Below are 15,570 nucleotides of genomic sequence, written 5' to 3'. Positions count from 1 at the left end.
CTCACTCACTGTGTGTGTCACTCACTCACTCACTCACTCAGTGTGCGTGTCACTCACTCACTCGCTCACTCACTCACTCACTCACTCAGTGTGCGTGTCACTCACTCACTCACTCACTCACTCAGTGTGCGTGTCACTCACTCACTCACTCACTCAGTGTGCGTGTCACTCACTCACTCACTCACTCACTCACTCACTCACTCACTCACTCACTCACTCAGTGTGCGTGTCACTCACTCACTCACTCACTCTGTGTGTGTGTGTGTGTGTCTCACTCACACTCCCTGTGCGTGTGTCTCACTCACTCACACTCACTGTGTTTGCGTCTCTCTCACTCACTGTGTGTGCGTTTGCGTCTCTCTCACTCACTGTGTGTGCGTTTGCGTCTCTCTCACTCACTAACTCACTCACTGTGTGTCTCTCACTCACTGTGTGTCACTCACTCACTGTGTGTCACTCACTCACTCACTCACTCACTCACTCACTCACTCTGTGTGTCTCACTCACTCACTCACTCACTCACTCACTCACTCACTCACTCACTCACTCACTCACTCACTCACTCTGTGTGTCTCTCACTCACTCTGTGTGTGTCTCTCACTCACTCTGTGTGTGTCTCTCACTCACTCTGTGTGTGTCTCTCACTCACTCACTCTGTGTGTGTCTCTCACTCACTCTGTGTGTGTGTGTGTCTCACTCACTCACTCACTCTGTGTGTGTGTGTGTGTCTCACTCACTCACTCTGTGTGTGTGTGTCTCACTCACACTCCCTGTGTGTGTGTCTCACTCACACTCACTCTGCGTGTGTGTGTCTCACTCACACTCCCTGTGTGTGTGTTTCACTCACACTCACTCTGCGTGTCTCACTCACACTCACTCTGCGTGTCTCACTCACACTCACTCTGCGTGTCTCACTCACACTCACTCTGCGTGTCTCACTCACACTCACTCTGCGTGTCTCACTCACACTCACTCTGCGTGTCTCACTCACACTCACTCTGCGTGTCTCACTCACACTCACTCTGCGTGTCTCACTCACACTCACTCTGCGTGTCTCACTCACACTCACTCTGCGTGTCTCACTCACACTCACTGTGTTTGCGTCTCTCTCACTCACTGTGTGTGCGTTTGCGTCTCTCTCACTCACTAACTCACTCACTGTGTGTCTCTCACTCACTGTATGTCTCTCACTCACTGTATGTCACTCACTCACTGTGTGTCACTCACTCACTGTGTGTCACTCACTCACTGTGTGTCACTCACTCACTGTGTGTCACTCACTCACTCACTCACTCTGTGTGCGTGTCACTCACTCACTCACTCACTCCATGTGTGTCTCTCACTCTGTGTGTTTCTCTCACTCTGTGTGTTTCTCTCACTCTGTGTGTTTCTCTCACTCTGTGTGTTTCTCTCACTCTGTGTGTGTGTGTCTCTTACTCACTCACTCTCTGTGTGTGTCTCACTCAATCTGTGTATGTGTGTCTCACTCAATCTGTGTATGTGTGTCTCACTCAATCTGTGTATGTGTGTCTCACTCACACTCCCTGTGCGTGTCTCACTCACTCTCACTCACTCTGTGTGTGTCTCACTCACACTCCCTGTGCGTGTCTCACTCAATCTGTGTATGTGTGTCTCACTCACTCACACTCACTCTGCGTGTGTCTCACTCTCAATCACTCTGCGTGTGTCTCACTCTCAATCACTCTGCGTGTGTCTCACTCTCAATCACTCTGCGCGTGCGTTTCACTCTCTGTGTGTGTGTCTCACTCTCAATCACTCTGCACGTGCGTTTCACTCTCTGTGTGTGTGTCTCACTCACTCTGTGTGTGTCTGTGTGTCTCACTCACTCTGTGTGTGTCTGTGTGTCTCACTCACTCTGTGTGTGTCTGTGTGTCTCACTCACTCTGTGTGTGTGTCTCACTCACTCTGTGTGTGTGTCTCACTCACTCTGTGTGTGTGTCTCACTCACTCTGTGTGTGTGTCTCACTCACTCTGTGTCTCACTCACTCTGTGTGTGTGTCTCACTCACTCTGTGTGTGTGTGTGTGTCTCACTCACTCTGTGTGTGTGTGTGTGTCTCACTCACTCTGTGTGTGTGTGTGTGTCTCACTCACTCTGTGTGTGTGTGTGTCTCACTCACTCTGTGTGTGTGTGTGTCTCACTCACTCTGTGTGTGTGTGTGTGTCTCACTCACTCTGTGTGTGTGTGTGTGTCTCACTCACTCTGTGTGTGTGTGTGTGTCTCACTCACTCTGTGTGTGTGTGTGTGTCTCACTCACTCTGTGTGTGTGTGTGTCTCACTCACTCTGTGTGTGTGTGTGTCTCACTCACTCTGTGTGTGTCTCACTCACTCGGTGTGTGTGTCACTCACTCTGTGTGTGTGTCACTCACTCTGTGTGTCTCACTCACTCTGTGTGTGTCTCACTCACTCTGTGTGTGTCTCACTCACTCTGTGTGTGTCTCTCACTCACTCTGTGTGTGTCTCTCACTCACTCTGTGTGTGTGTGTGTCTCACTCACTCACTCACTCTGTGTGTGTGTGTGTGTGTCTCACTCACTCACTCTGTGTGTGTGTGTCTCACTCACACTCCCTGTGTGTGTGTCTCACTCACACTCACTCTGCGTGTGTGTGTCTCACTCACACTCCCTGTGTGTGTCTCACTCACACTCCCTGTGTGTGTGTTTCACTCACACTCACTCTGCGTGTCTCACTCACACTCACTCTGCGTGTCTCACTCACACTCACTCTGCGTGTCTCACTCACACTCACTCTGCGTGTCTCACTCACACTCACTCTGCGTGTCTCACTCACACTCACTCTGCGTGTCTCACTCACACTCACTCTGCGTGTCTCACTCACACTCACTCTGCGTGTCTCACTCACACTCACTCTGCGTGTCTCACTCACACTCACTCTGCGTGTCTCACTCACACTCACTGTGTTTGCGTCTCTCTCACTCACTGTGTGTGTTTGCGTCTCTCACTCACTAACTCACTCACTGTGTGTCTCTCACTCACTGTATGTCTCTCACTCACTGTATGTCACTCACTCACTGTGTGTCACTCACTCACTGTGTGTCACTCACTCACTGTGTGTCACTCACTCACTGTGTGTCACTCACTCACTCACTCACTCTGTGTGCGTGTCACTCACTCACTCACTCACTCACTCCATGTGTGTCTCTCACTCTGTGTGTTTCTCTCACTCTGTGTGTTTCTCTCACTCTGTGTGTTTCTCTCACTCTGTGTGTGTGTGTCTCTTACTCACTCACTCTCTGTGTGTGTCTCACTCAATCTGTGTATGTGTGTCTCACTCAATCTGTGTATGTGTGTCTCACTCAATCTGTGTATGTGTGTCTCACTCACACTCCCTGTGCGTGTCTCACTCACTCTCACTCACTCTGTGTGTCTCACTCACACTCCCTGTGCGTGTCTCACTCAATCTGTGTATGTGTGTCTCACTCACTCACACTCACTCTGCGTGTGTCTCACTCTCAATCACTCTGCGTGTGTCTCACTCTCAATCACTCTGCGTGTGTCTCACTCTCAATCACTCTGCGCGTGCGTTTCACTCTCTGTGTGTGTGTCTCACTCTCAATCACTCTGCACGTGCGTTTCACTCTCTGTGTGTGTGTCTCACTCACTCTGTGTGTGTGTCTGTGTGTCTCACTCACTCTGTGTGTGTCTGTGTGTCTCACTCACTCTGTGTGTGTCTGTGTGTCTCACTCACTCTGTGTGTGTGTCTCACTCACTCTGTGTGTGTGTCTCACTCACTCTGTGTGTGTGTCTCACTCACTCTGTGTGTGTGTCTCACTCACTCTGTGTGTGTGTCTCACTCACTCTGTGTGTGTGTGTGTGTCTCACTCACTCTGTGTGTGTGTGTGTGTCTCACTCACTCTGTGTGTGTGTGTGTCTCACTCACTCTGTGTGTGTGTGTGTCTCACTCACTCTGTGTGTGTGTGTGTGTCTCACTCACTCTGTGTGTGTGTGTGTCTCACTCACTCTGTGTGTGTGTGTGTGTCTCACTCACTCTGTGTGTGTGTGTGTCTCTCTGTGTGTGTCTCACTCACTCTGTGTGTGTGTGTGTCTCACTCACTCTGTGTGTGTGTCTCACTCACTCGGTGTGTGTGTCACACTCACTCGGTGTGTGTGTCACTCACTCTGTGTGTGTCTCACTCACTCTGTGTGTGTCTCACTCACTCTGTGTGTGTGTGTCTCACTCACTCTGTGTGTGTGTGTCTCACTCACTCTGTGTGTGTGTGTCTCACTCACTCTGTGTGTGTGTGTCTCACTCACTCTGTGTGTGTGTGTCTCACTCACTCTGTGTGTGTGTGTCTCACTCACTCTGTGTGTGTGTGTCTCACACTCTGTGTGTGTGTGTCTCACTCACTCTGTGTGTGTGTGTCTCACTCACTCTGTGTGTGTGTCTCACTCACTCTGTGTGTGTGTGTCTCACTCACTCTGTGTGTGTGTGTCTAACTCACTCACTCACTCACTCTATGTGTGTGTGTCTGTGTGTCTCACTCACTCTGTGTGTGTCTGTGTGTCTCACTCTGTGTGTGTCTCACTCACTCACTCACTCACTGTGTGTGTCACTCACTCACTCACTCAGTGTGCGTGTCACTCACTCACTCGCTCACTCACTCACTCACTCAGTGTGCGTGTCACTCACTCACTCACTCACTCACTCAGTGTGCGTGTCACTCACTCACTCACTCACTCAGTGTGCGTGTCACTCACTCACTCAGTGTGCGTGTCACTCACTCTGTGTGTGTGTGTCTCACTCACTCTGTGTGTGTGTGTCTCACTCACTCTGTGTGTGTGTGTCTCACTCACTCTGTGTGTGTGTGTCTAACTCACTCTGTGTGTGTCTCACTCACTCTATGTGTGTGTGTCTGTGTGTCTCACTCACTCTGTGTGTGTCTGTGTGTCTCACTCTGTGTGTGTCTCACTCACTCACTCACTCACTGTGTGTGTCACTCACTCACTCACTCACTCAGTGTGCGTGTCACTCACTCACTCGCTCACTCACTCACTCACTCAGTGTGCGTGTCACTCACTCACTCACTCACTCACTCACTCAGTGTGCGTGTCACTCACTCACTCACTCACTCAGTGTGTGTCTCACTCACTCACTCTGTGTGTGTGTGTCTCACTCACACTCCCTGTGTGTGTGTCTCACTCACACTCACTCTGCGTGTGTGTGTCTCACTCACACTCCCTGTGTGTGTGTCTCACTCACACTCCCTGTGTGTGTGTTTCACTCACACTCACTCTGCGTGTCTCACTCACACTCACTCTGCGTGTCTCACTCACACTCACTCTGCGTGTCTCACTCACACTCACTCTGCGTGTCTCACTCACACTCACTCTGCGTGTCTCACTCACACTCACTCTGCGTGTCTCACTCACACTCACTCTGCGTGTCTCACTCACACTCACTCTGCGTGTCTCACTCACACTCACTCTGCGTGTCTCACTCACACTCACTCTGCGTGTCTCACTCACACTCACTGTGTTTGCGTCTCTCTCACTCACTGTGTGTGCGTTTGCGTCTCTCTCACTCACTAACTCACTCACTGTGTGTCTCTCACTCACTGTATGTCTCTCACTCACTGTATGTCACTCACTCACTGTGTGTCACTCACTCACTGTGTGTCACTCACTCACTCACTCACTCTGTGTGCGTGTCACTCACTCACTCACTCACTCACTCCATGTGTGTCTCTCACTCTGTGTGTTTCTCTCACTCTGTGTGTTTCTCTCACTCTGTGTGTTTCTCTCACTCTGTGTGTGTGTGTCTCTTACTCACTCACTCTCTGTGTGTGTCTCACTCAATCTGTGTATGTGTGTCTCACTCAATCTGTGTATGTGTGTCTCACTCAATCTGTGTATGTGTGTCTCACTCACACTCCCTGTGCGTGTCTCACTCACTCTCACTCACTCTGTGTGTCTCACTCACACTCCCTGTGCGTGTCTCACTCAATCTGTGTATGTGTGTCTCACTCACTCACACTCACTCTGCGTGTGTCTCACTCTCAATCACTCTGCGTGTGTCTCACTCTCAATCACTCTGCGTGTGTCTCACTCTCAATCACTCTGCGCGTGCGTTTCACTCTCTGTGTGTGTGTCTCACTCTCAATCACTCTGCACGTGCGTTTCACTCTCTGTGTGTGTGTCTCACTCACTCTGTGTGTGTGTCTGTGTGTCTCACTCACTCTGTGTGTGTCTGTGTGTCTCACTCACTCTGTGTGTGTGTCTCACTCACTCTGTGTGTGTGTCTCACTCACTCTGTGTGTGTGTCTCACTCACTCTGTGTGTGTGTCTCACTCACTCTGTGTGTGTGTGTGTGTCTCACTCACTCTGTGTGTGTGTGTGTGTCTCACTCACTCTGTGTGTGTGTGTGTCTCACTCACTCTGTGTGTGTGTGTGTCTCACTCACTCTGTGTGTGTGTCTCACTCACTCTGTGTGTGTGTGTGTGTCTCACTCACTCTGTGTGTGTGTGTGTGTCTCACTCACTCTGTGTGTGTGTGTCTCACTCACTCTGTGTGTGTCTCACTCACTCTGTGTGTGTGTCTCACTCACTCTGTGTGTGTGTCTCACTCACTCTGTGTGTGTGTCTCACTCACTCTGTGTGTGTGTCTCACTCACTCGGTGTGTGTGTCTCACTCACTCGGTGTGTGTGTCACTCACTCTGTGTGTGTCTCACTCACTCTGTGTGTGTGTGTCTCACTCACTCTGTGTGTGTGTGTCTCACTCACTCTGTGTGTGTGTGTCTCACTCACTCTGTGTGTGTGTGTCTCACTCACTCTGTGTGTGTGTCTCACTCACTCTGTGTGTATGTGTCTCACTCACTCTGTGTGTGTGTCTCACTCACTCTGTGTGTGTGTGTCTCACTCACTCTGTGTGTGTGTGTCTCACTCACTCTGTGTGTGTGTGTCTCACTCACTCTGTGTGTGTGTCTAACTCACTCTGTGTGTGTCTCACTCACTCTATGTGTGTGTGTCTGTGTGTCTCACTCACTCTGTGTGTGTCTGTGTGTCTCACTCTGTGTGTGTCTCACTCACTCACTCACTCACTGTGTGTGTCACTCACTCACTCACTCACTCAGTGTGCGTGTCACTCACTCACTCGCTCACTCACTCACTCACTCAGTGTGCGTGTCACTCACTCACTCACTCACTCACTCAGTGTGCGTGTCACTCACTCACTCACTCACTCAGTGTGCGTGTCACTCACTCACTCAGTGTGCGTGTCACTCACTCTGTGTGTGTGTGTCTCACTCACTCTGTGTGTGTGTGTCTCACTCACTCTGTGTGTGTGTGTCTCACTCACTCTGTGTGTGTGTGTCTAACTCACTCTGTGTGTGTCTCACTCACTCTATGTGTGTGTGTCTGTGTGTCTCACTCACTCTGTGTGTGTCTGTGTGTCTCACTCTGTGTGTGTCTCACTCACTCACTCACTGTGTGTGTCACTCACTCACTCACTCACTCAGTGTGCGTGTCACTCACTCACTCGCTCACTCACTCACTCACTCAGTGTGCGTGTCACTCACTCACTCACTCACTCACTCAGTGTGCGTGTCACTCACTCACTCACTCACTCAGTGTGTGTCTCACTCACTCACTCTGTGTGTGTGTGTCTCACTCACACTCCCTGTGTGTGTCTCACTCACACTCACTCTGCGTGTGTGTCTCACTCACACTCCTGTGTGTGTCTCACTCACACTCCCTGTGTGTGTGTTTCACTCACACTCACTCTGCGTGTCTCACTCACACTCACTCTGCGTGTCTCACTCACACTCACTCTGCGTGTCTCACTCACACTCACTCTGCGTGTCTCACTCACACTCACTCTGCGTGTCTCACTCACACTCACTCTGCGTGTCTCACTCACACTCACTCTGCGTGTCTCACTCACACTCACTCTGCGTGTCTCACTCACACTCACTCTGCGTGTCTCACTCACACTCACTCTGCGTGTCTCACTCACACTCACTCTGCGTGTCTCACTCACACTCACTGTGTTTGCGTCTCTCTCACTCACTGTGTGTGCGTTTGCGTCTCTCTCACTCACTAACTCACTCACTGTGTGTCTCTCACTCACTGTATGTCTCTCACTCACTGTATGTCACTCACTCACTGTGTGTCACTCACTCACTGTGTGTCACTCACTCACTGTGTGTCACTCACTCACTGTGTGTCACTCACTCACTCACTCACTCTGTGTGCGTGTCACTCACTCACTCACTCACTCACTCCATGTGTGTCTCTCACTCTGTGTGTTTCTCTCACTCTGTGTGTTTCTCTCACTCTGTGTGTTTCTCTCACTCTGTGTGTTTCTCTCACTCTGTGTGTGTGTGTCTCTTACTCACTCACTCTCTGTGTGTGTCTCACTCAATCTGTGTATGTGTGTCTCACTCAATCTGTGTATGTGTGTCTCACTCAATCTGTGTATGTGTGTCTCACTCACACTCCCTGTGCGTGTCTCACTCACTCTCACTCACTCTGTGTGTCTCACTCACACTCCCTGTGCGTGTCTCACTCAATCTGTGTATGTGTGTCTCACTCACTCACACTCACTCTGCGTGTGTCTCACTCTCAATCACTCTGCGTGTGTCTCACTCTCAATCACTCTGCGTGTGTCTCACTCTCAATCACTCTGCGCGTGCGTTTCACTCTCTGTGTGTGTGTCTCACTCTCAATCACTCTGCACGTGCGTTTCACTCTCTGTGTGTGTGTCTCACTCACTCTGTGTGTGTGTCTGTGTGTCTCACTCACTCTGTGTGTGTCTGTGTGTCTCACTCACTCTGTGTGTGTGTCTCACTCACTCTGTGTGTGTGTCTCACTCACTCTGTGTGTGTGTCTCACTCACTCTGTGTGTGTGTCTCACTCACTCTGTGTGTGTGTGTGTGTCTCACTCACTCTGTGTGTGTGTGTGTGTCTCACTCACTCTGTGTGTGTGTGTGTGTCTCACTCACTCTGTGTGTGTGTGTGTCTCACTCACTCTGTGTGTGTGTGTGTCTCACTCACTCTGTGTGTGTGTGTGTGTCTCACTCACTCTGTGTGTGTGTGTGTGTCTCACTCACTCTGTGTGTGTGTGTGTGTCTCACTCACTCTGTGTGTGTGTGTGTCTCACTCACTCTGTGTGTGTGTCTCACTCACTCTGTGTGTGTGTCTCACTCACTCTGTGTGTGTGTCTCACTCACTCTGTGTGTGTGTCTCACTCACTCTGTGTGTGTGTCTCACTCACTCTGTGTGTGTGTCTCACTCACTCGGTGTGTGTGTCACTCACTCTGTGTGTGTGTGTCTCACTCACTCTGTGTGTGTGTGTCTCACTCACTCTGTGTGTGTGTGTCTCACTCACTCTGTGTGTGTGTGTCTCACTCACTCTGTGTGTGTGTGTCTCACTCACTCTGTGTGTGTGTGTCTCACTCACTCTGTGTGTGTGTGTCTCACTCACTCTGTGTGTGTGTGTCTCACTCACTCTGTGTGTGTGTGTCTCACTCACTCTGTGTGTGTGTGTCTCACTCACTCTGTGTGTGTGTGTCTCACTCACTCTGTGTGTGTGTGTCTAACTCACTCTGTGTGTGTCTCACTCACTCTATGTGTGTGTGTCTGTGTGTCTCACTCACTCTGTGTGTGTCTGTGTGTCTCACTCTGTGTGTGTCTCACTCACTCACTCACTCACTGTGTGTGTCACTCACTCACTCACTCACTCAGTGTGCGTGTCACTCACTCACTCGCTCACTCACTCACTCACTCAGTGTGCGTGTCACTCACTCACTCACTCACTCACTCAGTGTGCGTGTCACTCACTCACTCACTCACTCAGTGTGCGTGTCACTCACTCACTCAGTGTGCGTGTCACTCACACACTCACTCACTCACTCACTCACTCACTCACTCACTCACTCACTCAGTGTGCGTGTCACTCACTCACTCACTCACTCTGTGTGTGTGTGTGTGTGTGTCTCACTCACACTCCCTGTGCGTGTGTCTCACTCACTCACACTCACTGTGTTTGCGTCTCTCTCACTCACTGTGTGTGCGTTTGCGTCTCTCTCACTCACTGTGTGTGCGTTTGCGTCTCTCTCACTCACTAACTCACTCACTGTGTGTCTCTCACTCACTGTGTGTCACTCACTCACTGTGTGTCACTCACTCACTGTGTGTCACTCACTCACTGTGTGTCACTCACTCACTCACTCACTCACTCACTCACTCACACTCACTCACTCACTCACTCTGTGTGTGTCACTCACTCACTCACTCACTCACTCACTCACTCACTCACTCACTCTGTGTGTCTCTCACTCACTCTGTGTGTCTCTCACTCACTCTGTGTGTGTCTCTCACTCACTCTGTGTGTGTCTCTCACTCACTCTGTGTGTGTGTGTGTCTCACTCACTCACTCACTCTGTGTGTGTGTGTGTGTCTCACTCACTCACTCTGTGTGTGTGTGTCTCACTCACTCACACTCCCTGTGTGTGTGTCTCACTCACACTCACTCTGCGTGTGTGTGTCTCACTCACACTCCCTGTGTGTGTGTCTCACTCACACTCACTCTGCGTGTCTCACTCACACTCACTCTGCGTGTCTCACTCACACTCACTCTGCGTGTCTCACTCACACTCACTCTGCGTGTCTCACTCACACTCACTCTGCGTGTCTCACTCACACTCACTCTGCGTGTCTCACTCACACTCACTCTGCGTGTCTCACTCACACTCACTCTGCGTGTCTCACTCACACTCACTCTGCGTGTCTCACTCACACTCACTCTGCGTGTCTCACTCACACTCACTCTGCGTGTCTCACTCACACTCACTCTGCGTGTCTCACTCACACTCACTGTGTTTGCGTCTCTCTCACTCACTGTGTGTGCGTTTGCGTCTCTCTCACTCACTAACTCACTCACTGTGTGTCTCTCACTCACTGTATGTCTCTCACTCACTGTATGTCACTCACTCACTGTGTGTCACTCACTCACTGTGTGTCACTCACTCACTGTGTGTCACTCACTCACTCACTCACTCTGTGTGCGTGTCACTCACTCACTCACTCACTCACTCACCACTCACTCACTCACTCACTCACTCCATGTGTGTCTCTCACTCTGTGTGTTTCTCTCACTCTGTGTGTTTCTCTCACTCTGTGTGTTTCTCTCACTCTGTGTGTGTGTGTCTCTTACTCACTCACTCTCTGTGTGTGTCTCACTCAATCTGTGTATGTGTGTCTCACTCAATCTGTGTATGTGTGTCTCACTCAATCTGTGTATGTGTCTCACTCACACTCCCTGTGCGTGTCTCACTCACTCTCACTCACTCTGTGTGTGTCTCACTCACACTCCCTGTGCGTGTCTCACTCAATCTGTGTATGTGTGTCTCACTCACTCACACTCACTCTGCGTGTGTCTCACTCTCAATCACTCTGCACGTGCGTTTCACTCTCTGTGTGTGTGTCTCACTCTCAATCACTCTGCACGTGCGTTTCACTCTCTGTGTGTGTGTCTCACTCACTCTGTGTGTGTGTCTGTGTGTCTCACTCACTCTGTGTGTGTCTGTGTGTCTCACTCACTCTGTGTGTGTCTGTGTGTCTCACTCACTCTGTGTGTGTCTGTGTGTCTCACTCACTCTGTGTGTGTCTGTGTGTCTCACTCACTCTGTGTGTGTCTGTGTGTCTCACTCACTCTGTGTGTGTCTGTGTGTCTCACTCACTCTGTGTGTGTGTCTCACTCACTCTGTGTGTGTGTCTCACTCACTCTGTGTGTGTGTCTCACTCACTCTGTGTGTGTGTCTCACTCACTCTGTGTGTGTGTCTCACTCACTCTGTGTGTGTGTCTCACTCACTCTGTGTCTCACTCACTCTGTGTGTGTGTCTCACTCACTCTGTGTGTGTGTCTCACTCACTCTGTGTGTGTGTCTCACTCACTCTGTGTGTGTGTCTCACTCACTCTGTGTGTGTGTCTCACTCACTCTGTGTGTGTGTCTCACTCACTCTGTGTGTGTGTCTCACTCACTCTGTGTGTGTGTCTCACTCACTCTGTGTGTGTGTCTCACTCACTCTGTGTGTGTGTCTCACTCACTCTGTGTGTGTGTCTCACTCTGCGCGTGCGTTTCACTCTGTGTTATATATGTATATGTAGAGTACTGACTGAACACTGACCAATTTACATGATTATATTTCACAACAAGGATAAAAAATAACCGTTTTAGTATCAACTTTTCCAGCAGTACATTTACATCTAATGACTTACACACGGACTGACATGGCAAGTCATTAAAAAAGGTTACGAGCGAGTGTGCTCAAGTTCATGTATGTGTGTGTGTGTTCCTGTGTGTGTGTTCCTGTGTGTGTGTTCCTGTGTGTGTGTGTGTGTGTGTGTGTGTGTGTGTGTGTGTGTGTGTGCGTTCCTGTGTGTGTGTGTGTGTGTGTGTGTGCGTTCCTGTGTGTGTGTGTATGTGTGTTCCTGTGTGTGTGTGTGTATGTGTGTTCCTGTGTGTGTGTATGTGTGCTCCTGTGTGTATGTGTGCTCCTGTGTGTATGTGTGTGTGTGTGTGTGTTACGTACGTCCATGAGGGCAGCGTTAATGTAGTTGGAACTCTCTCCGTCGATGGTGATGAGGAAGGGCAGACAGCGGTCTGGCGGGAGGACGTCCATACAGCGGTTCTTCTCGTGGTTCCTGGGGAGCAGGGCGATGCTGCAGTCCTCCACACGCAACGTAGGAGTCACCATGTTCAGAGTCTGGAGGGAGGGGGGATATGAGCACTCCAAGACACAATTGGACATGAGTGAAGTCCACTAATATACCACATATCCACGTACGTACACTAATATACCACATATCCACGTATGATGAACAATGCACACACGCAGGCCCAAGCCACATACCCTGAACTCCTCTTTGATCTGGCTGGAGTTGGTCTGGGGGTCCAGGCGGTTCATGTCATAGTAGACCGATCGTAGCTGGTTGGCTGGGACGGTGGTGTCCCCGCACAGACACGCCTCCAAGATGGCGTCGTGGATGAACACATACTGCTCCTGTAGGACAGAGGAGGGCCCAGGATATAGTGAGGGACAGACAGCCATGCTACACCTGAACAGGAAGGACTCACATCGCCATTAAAGTGCAGGTAGTGAACACTGCCAGAAAGACGACCTAACAACAGTGGTGACCGACTCAAGCCAGTTTACGTTTCAACATTTATTAGTCGTATGTACGGAATATGCATGGTATACATCGCCCAATGAAATGCTTACTTGCGGGGTCCTTTTTTACAACAATAAGAAATAAGAAAATATAAGAATATGAACATAAAGTAAATGACTCTGTAGAATAGAATCGAGTCGTTCCAAGATGGCGTAGCAGTCGGACGCGTGCTTGTCTTGTCCCACGTAAAATAGTCGGTTTAGTCGTTTATTTCGTATATATTTTTAATCTCACTTTCCACCTACGATCTAAATATACTTTCCTGCAAACTGTCTCCCCCAATGTGGTACGGATCTGCTATTTTTATACGTTATAACTGGAACCTCCATCAGGAGCTAACTAGCTACTAGCTAGTAGTCACTGTTAGCCACGGCTAGCGGTCTTCACCTTTAGTTCGGACACCAGCCAGCTTTAGTAACCGGAAGGTTGCAAGTTCAAATCCCCGAGCTGACAAGGTACAAATCTGTCGTTCTGCCCCTGAACAGGCCTAGGCCGTCATTGAAAATAAGAATTTGTTCTTAAATGACTTGCAATGTTAAATAAAGGTCAAATGAAAAATGAAAAAAGGTAGGTCAATACCTGCCAGTCTGCACAGCGCGATATCAACCCAAAGCATATCAGACTTCTTTTCTCCACCACATCACCGGATTCCTGCCGCAAGCTCTGGGCCATTACACCGGATCATCGCAGCTAGCTAACTGCAACCGAGTAGCTACTGCTGGTTAACGCCTCTGTCCCGAAGCAAGCACCAGCCTTGTGCTAGCCTCGAGCTAGGCCCATCTCCCGGCTAGCCGAAGAGGCATACCCACTAATTTGTGGGCTACAATACCTCTTTTGCCAATTGGCCTGGACCCTTTATTGACGACAGGTTTCAACACTCTTTTCTGTTGCGATGTCCCCGAAGACCCATCTGCTAGTCCTGACCCGCTAGCTTTCTAAACAACGTGGCTCCCGCTCGCCTAGCATAGTAGCGACTACGAATGGCTCCCTGACTCACCTATGGCTGCTCATTGGACCCTATGAGCGCTCGGCTACACATGCCTCTCTAATGTAAATATGTCTTGTCTTCTGCTGTTTCGGTGTCTCCAGAGATGCAAGCTCTCTCATCATCACTCAATGCCTAGGTTTACCTCCACTGTACTCTCATCCTACCATACCCTAGTCTGTACATTATGCACTGAATCTATTCTACCACGCTCAGAAATCTGTTCCTTTTATTCTATGTTCCCAACGCACTAGACAACCTATTCTTATAAGCTGTACCCTTATCCTATTCCTCCTCTGTTCCTCTGGTGATGTAGAGCTTAACCCAGGCCCTGTAGCCCCCAGCTTTATACCAGGAGCTCTCATTTGTTATTTTCGTAACCGTAAAAGCCTTGGTTTCATGCATGTTAACATCAGAAGCAGTCTGTCTGTCTGTCTGTCTCTCACCCCGTCTGTCTGTCTCTCACCCCGTCTGTCTGTCTCTCACCCCGTCTGTCTGTCTCTCACCCCGTCTGTCTGTCTCTCACAACGTCTGTCTGTCTCTCACAACGTCTGTCTCTCACCCAGTCTCTTATGTTGTTTCCTAAGACTGTTCTGCATCCCAAAAGGCACTTGATTCTCTAAGTAGTGCACTACTTCTGCCCAAAGCCCATAAGGTGTCATTTGGGACACAGTTTGTGTCACCTCCACAGTGAACACTCCCATTGACCTCTCCTCTGTCAATACGTCCACACTTACTCTCTCTTTCCCTGTCTCCCTCTCCCGCTCGTCTTCTCAGGGGAAAAGGCCCCAGGCTTGACGTAAATCATTTATTATATGACATTTCAGAAACGTCTCAACTTGGGAGTAGAGGGTCAGTGTTTCCAGGTTAGGTGACTGTGACGTCACCCTCTTGTCCTTGGATGTGGAGTTGAAGGTGAAAGGGATTTGCAGGCCATACGGTTGTCACCAAAATACAGTGAACTATTATGATAAGACACGAACTGGCCTTTTGTGTACTGGGGAGAAGAATGTCATTTCTACCATTCTGTATGTCCTCCAAGAAAACTCTTGTAGTAGCTTTGCAGCTATACATTTTTCAGTTTATATATATTAAAATAATGGAAATTAAATCAAACAATGAAAAACGAATTCCGACTTGCATACATTTACACTTTTACTAATGACTACCAGCAGCATTGAGTAAAGCCTGTGTGTCTATGTACACTGATGACTCAACGTTATACACGTCAGCTACCACAGCAAGGGAAATCACTGCAACACTTAAAGAACTGAAGTCACTTTTAGAATGGGTGGCTAGTAATAAGCTAGTTCTAAATATATCAAGACAAAAAGTAGCGTATTTGGGTCAAGTCATTTGCTAAACCGCATCTAAA

General features: G+C 49.5%; 1 protein-coding gene across 10 annotated transcripts in view; it reads right to left on the bottom strand.

The window, feature by feature from the left end:
- The window catches only part of LOC115123979 (receptor-type tyrosine-protein phosphatase mu-like), a 399,895-nt gene that overhangs the window by 22,135 nt on the left and 362,190 nt on the right, over positions 1-15,570 (bottom strand). For all 10 annotated transcript variants that reach the window (XM_065006960.1, XM_065006962.1, XM_065006965.1 and 7 more), the window contains 2 exons: positions 12,892-13,041; positions 12,571-12,744 (listed from right to left, as the gene is read on the bottom strand). In XM_065006960.1, coding sequence (XP_064863032.1) covers positions 12,571-12,744; positions 12,892-13,041 — 324 coding nt within the window. The remainder of the gene's footprint in view (positions 1-12,570; positions 12,745-12,891; positions 13,042-15,570) is intronic.

The sequence above is a fragment of the Oncorhynchus nerka genome, linkage group LG22 (assembly GCF_034236695.1).
Source record: "Oncorhynchus nerka isolate Pitt River linkage group LG22, Oner_Uvic_2.0, whole genome shotgun sequence".
NCBI lineage: Eukaryota > Metazoa > Chordata > Actinopteri > Salmoniformes > Salmonidae > Oncorhynchus > Oncorhynchus nerka.
This window is presented reverse-complemented; position numbering and strand designations above follow the sequence as displayed.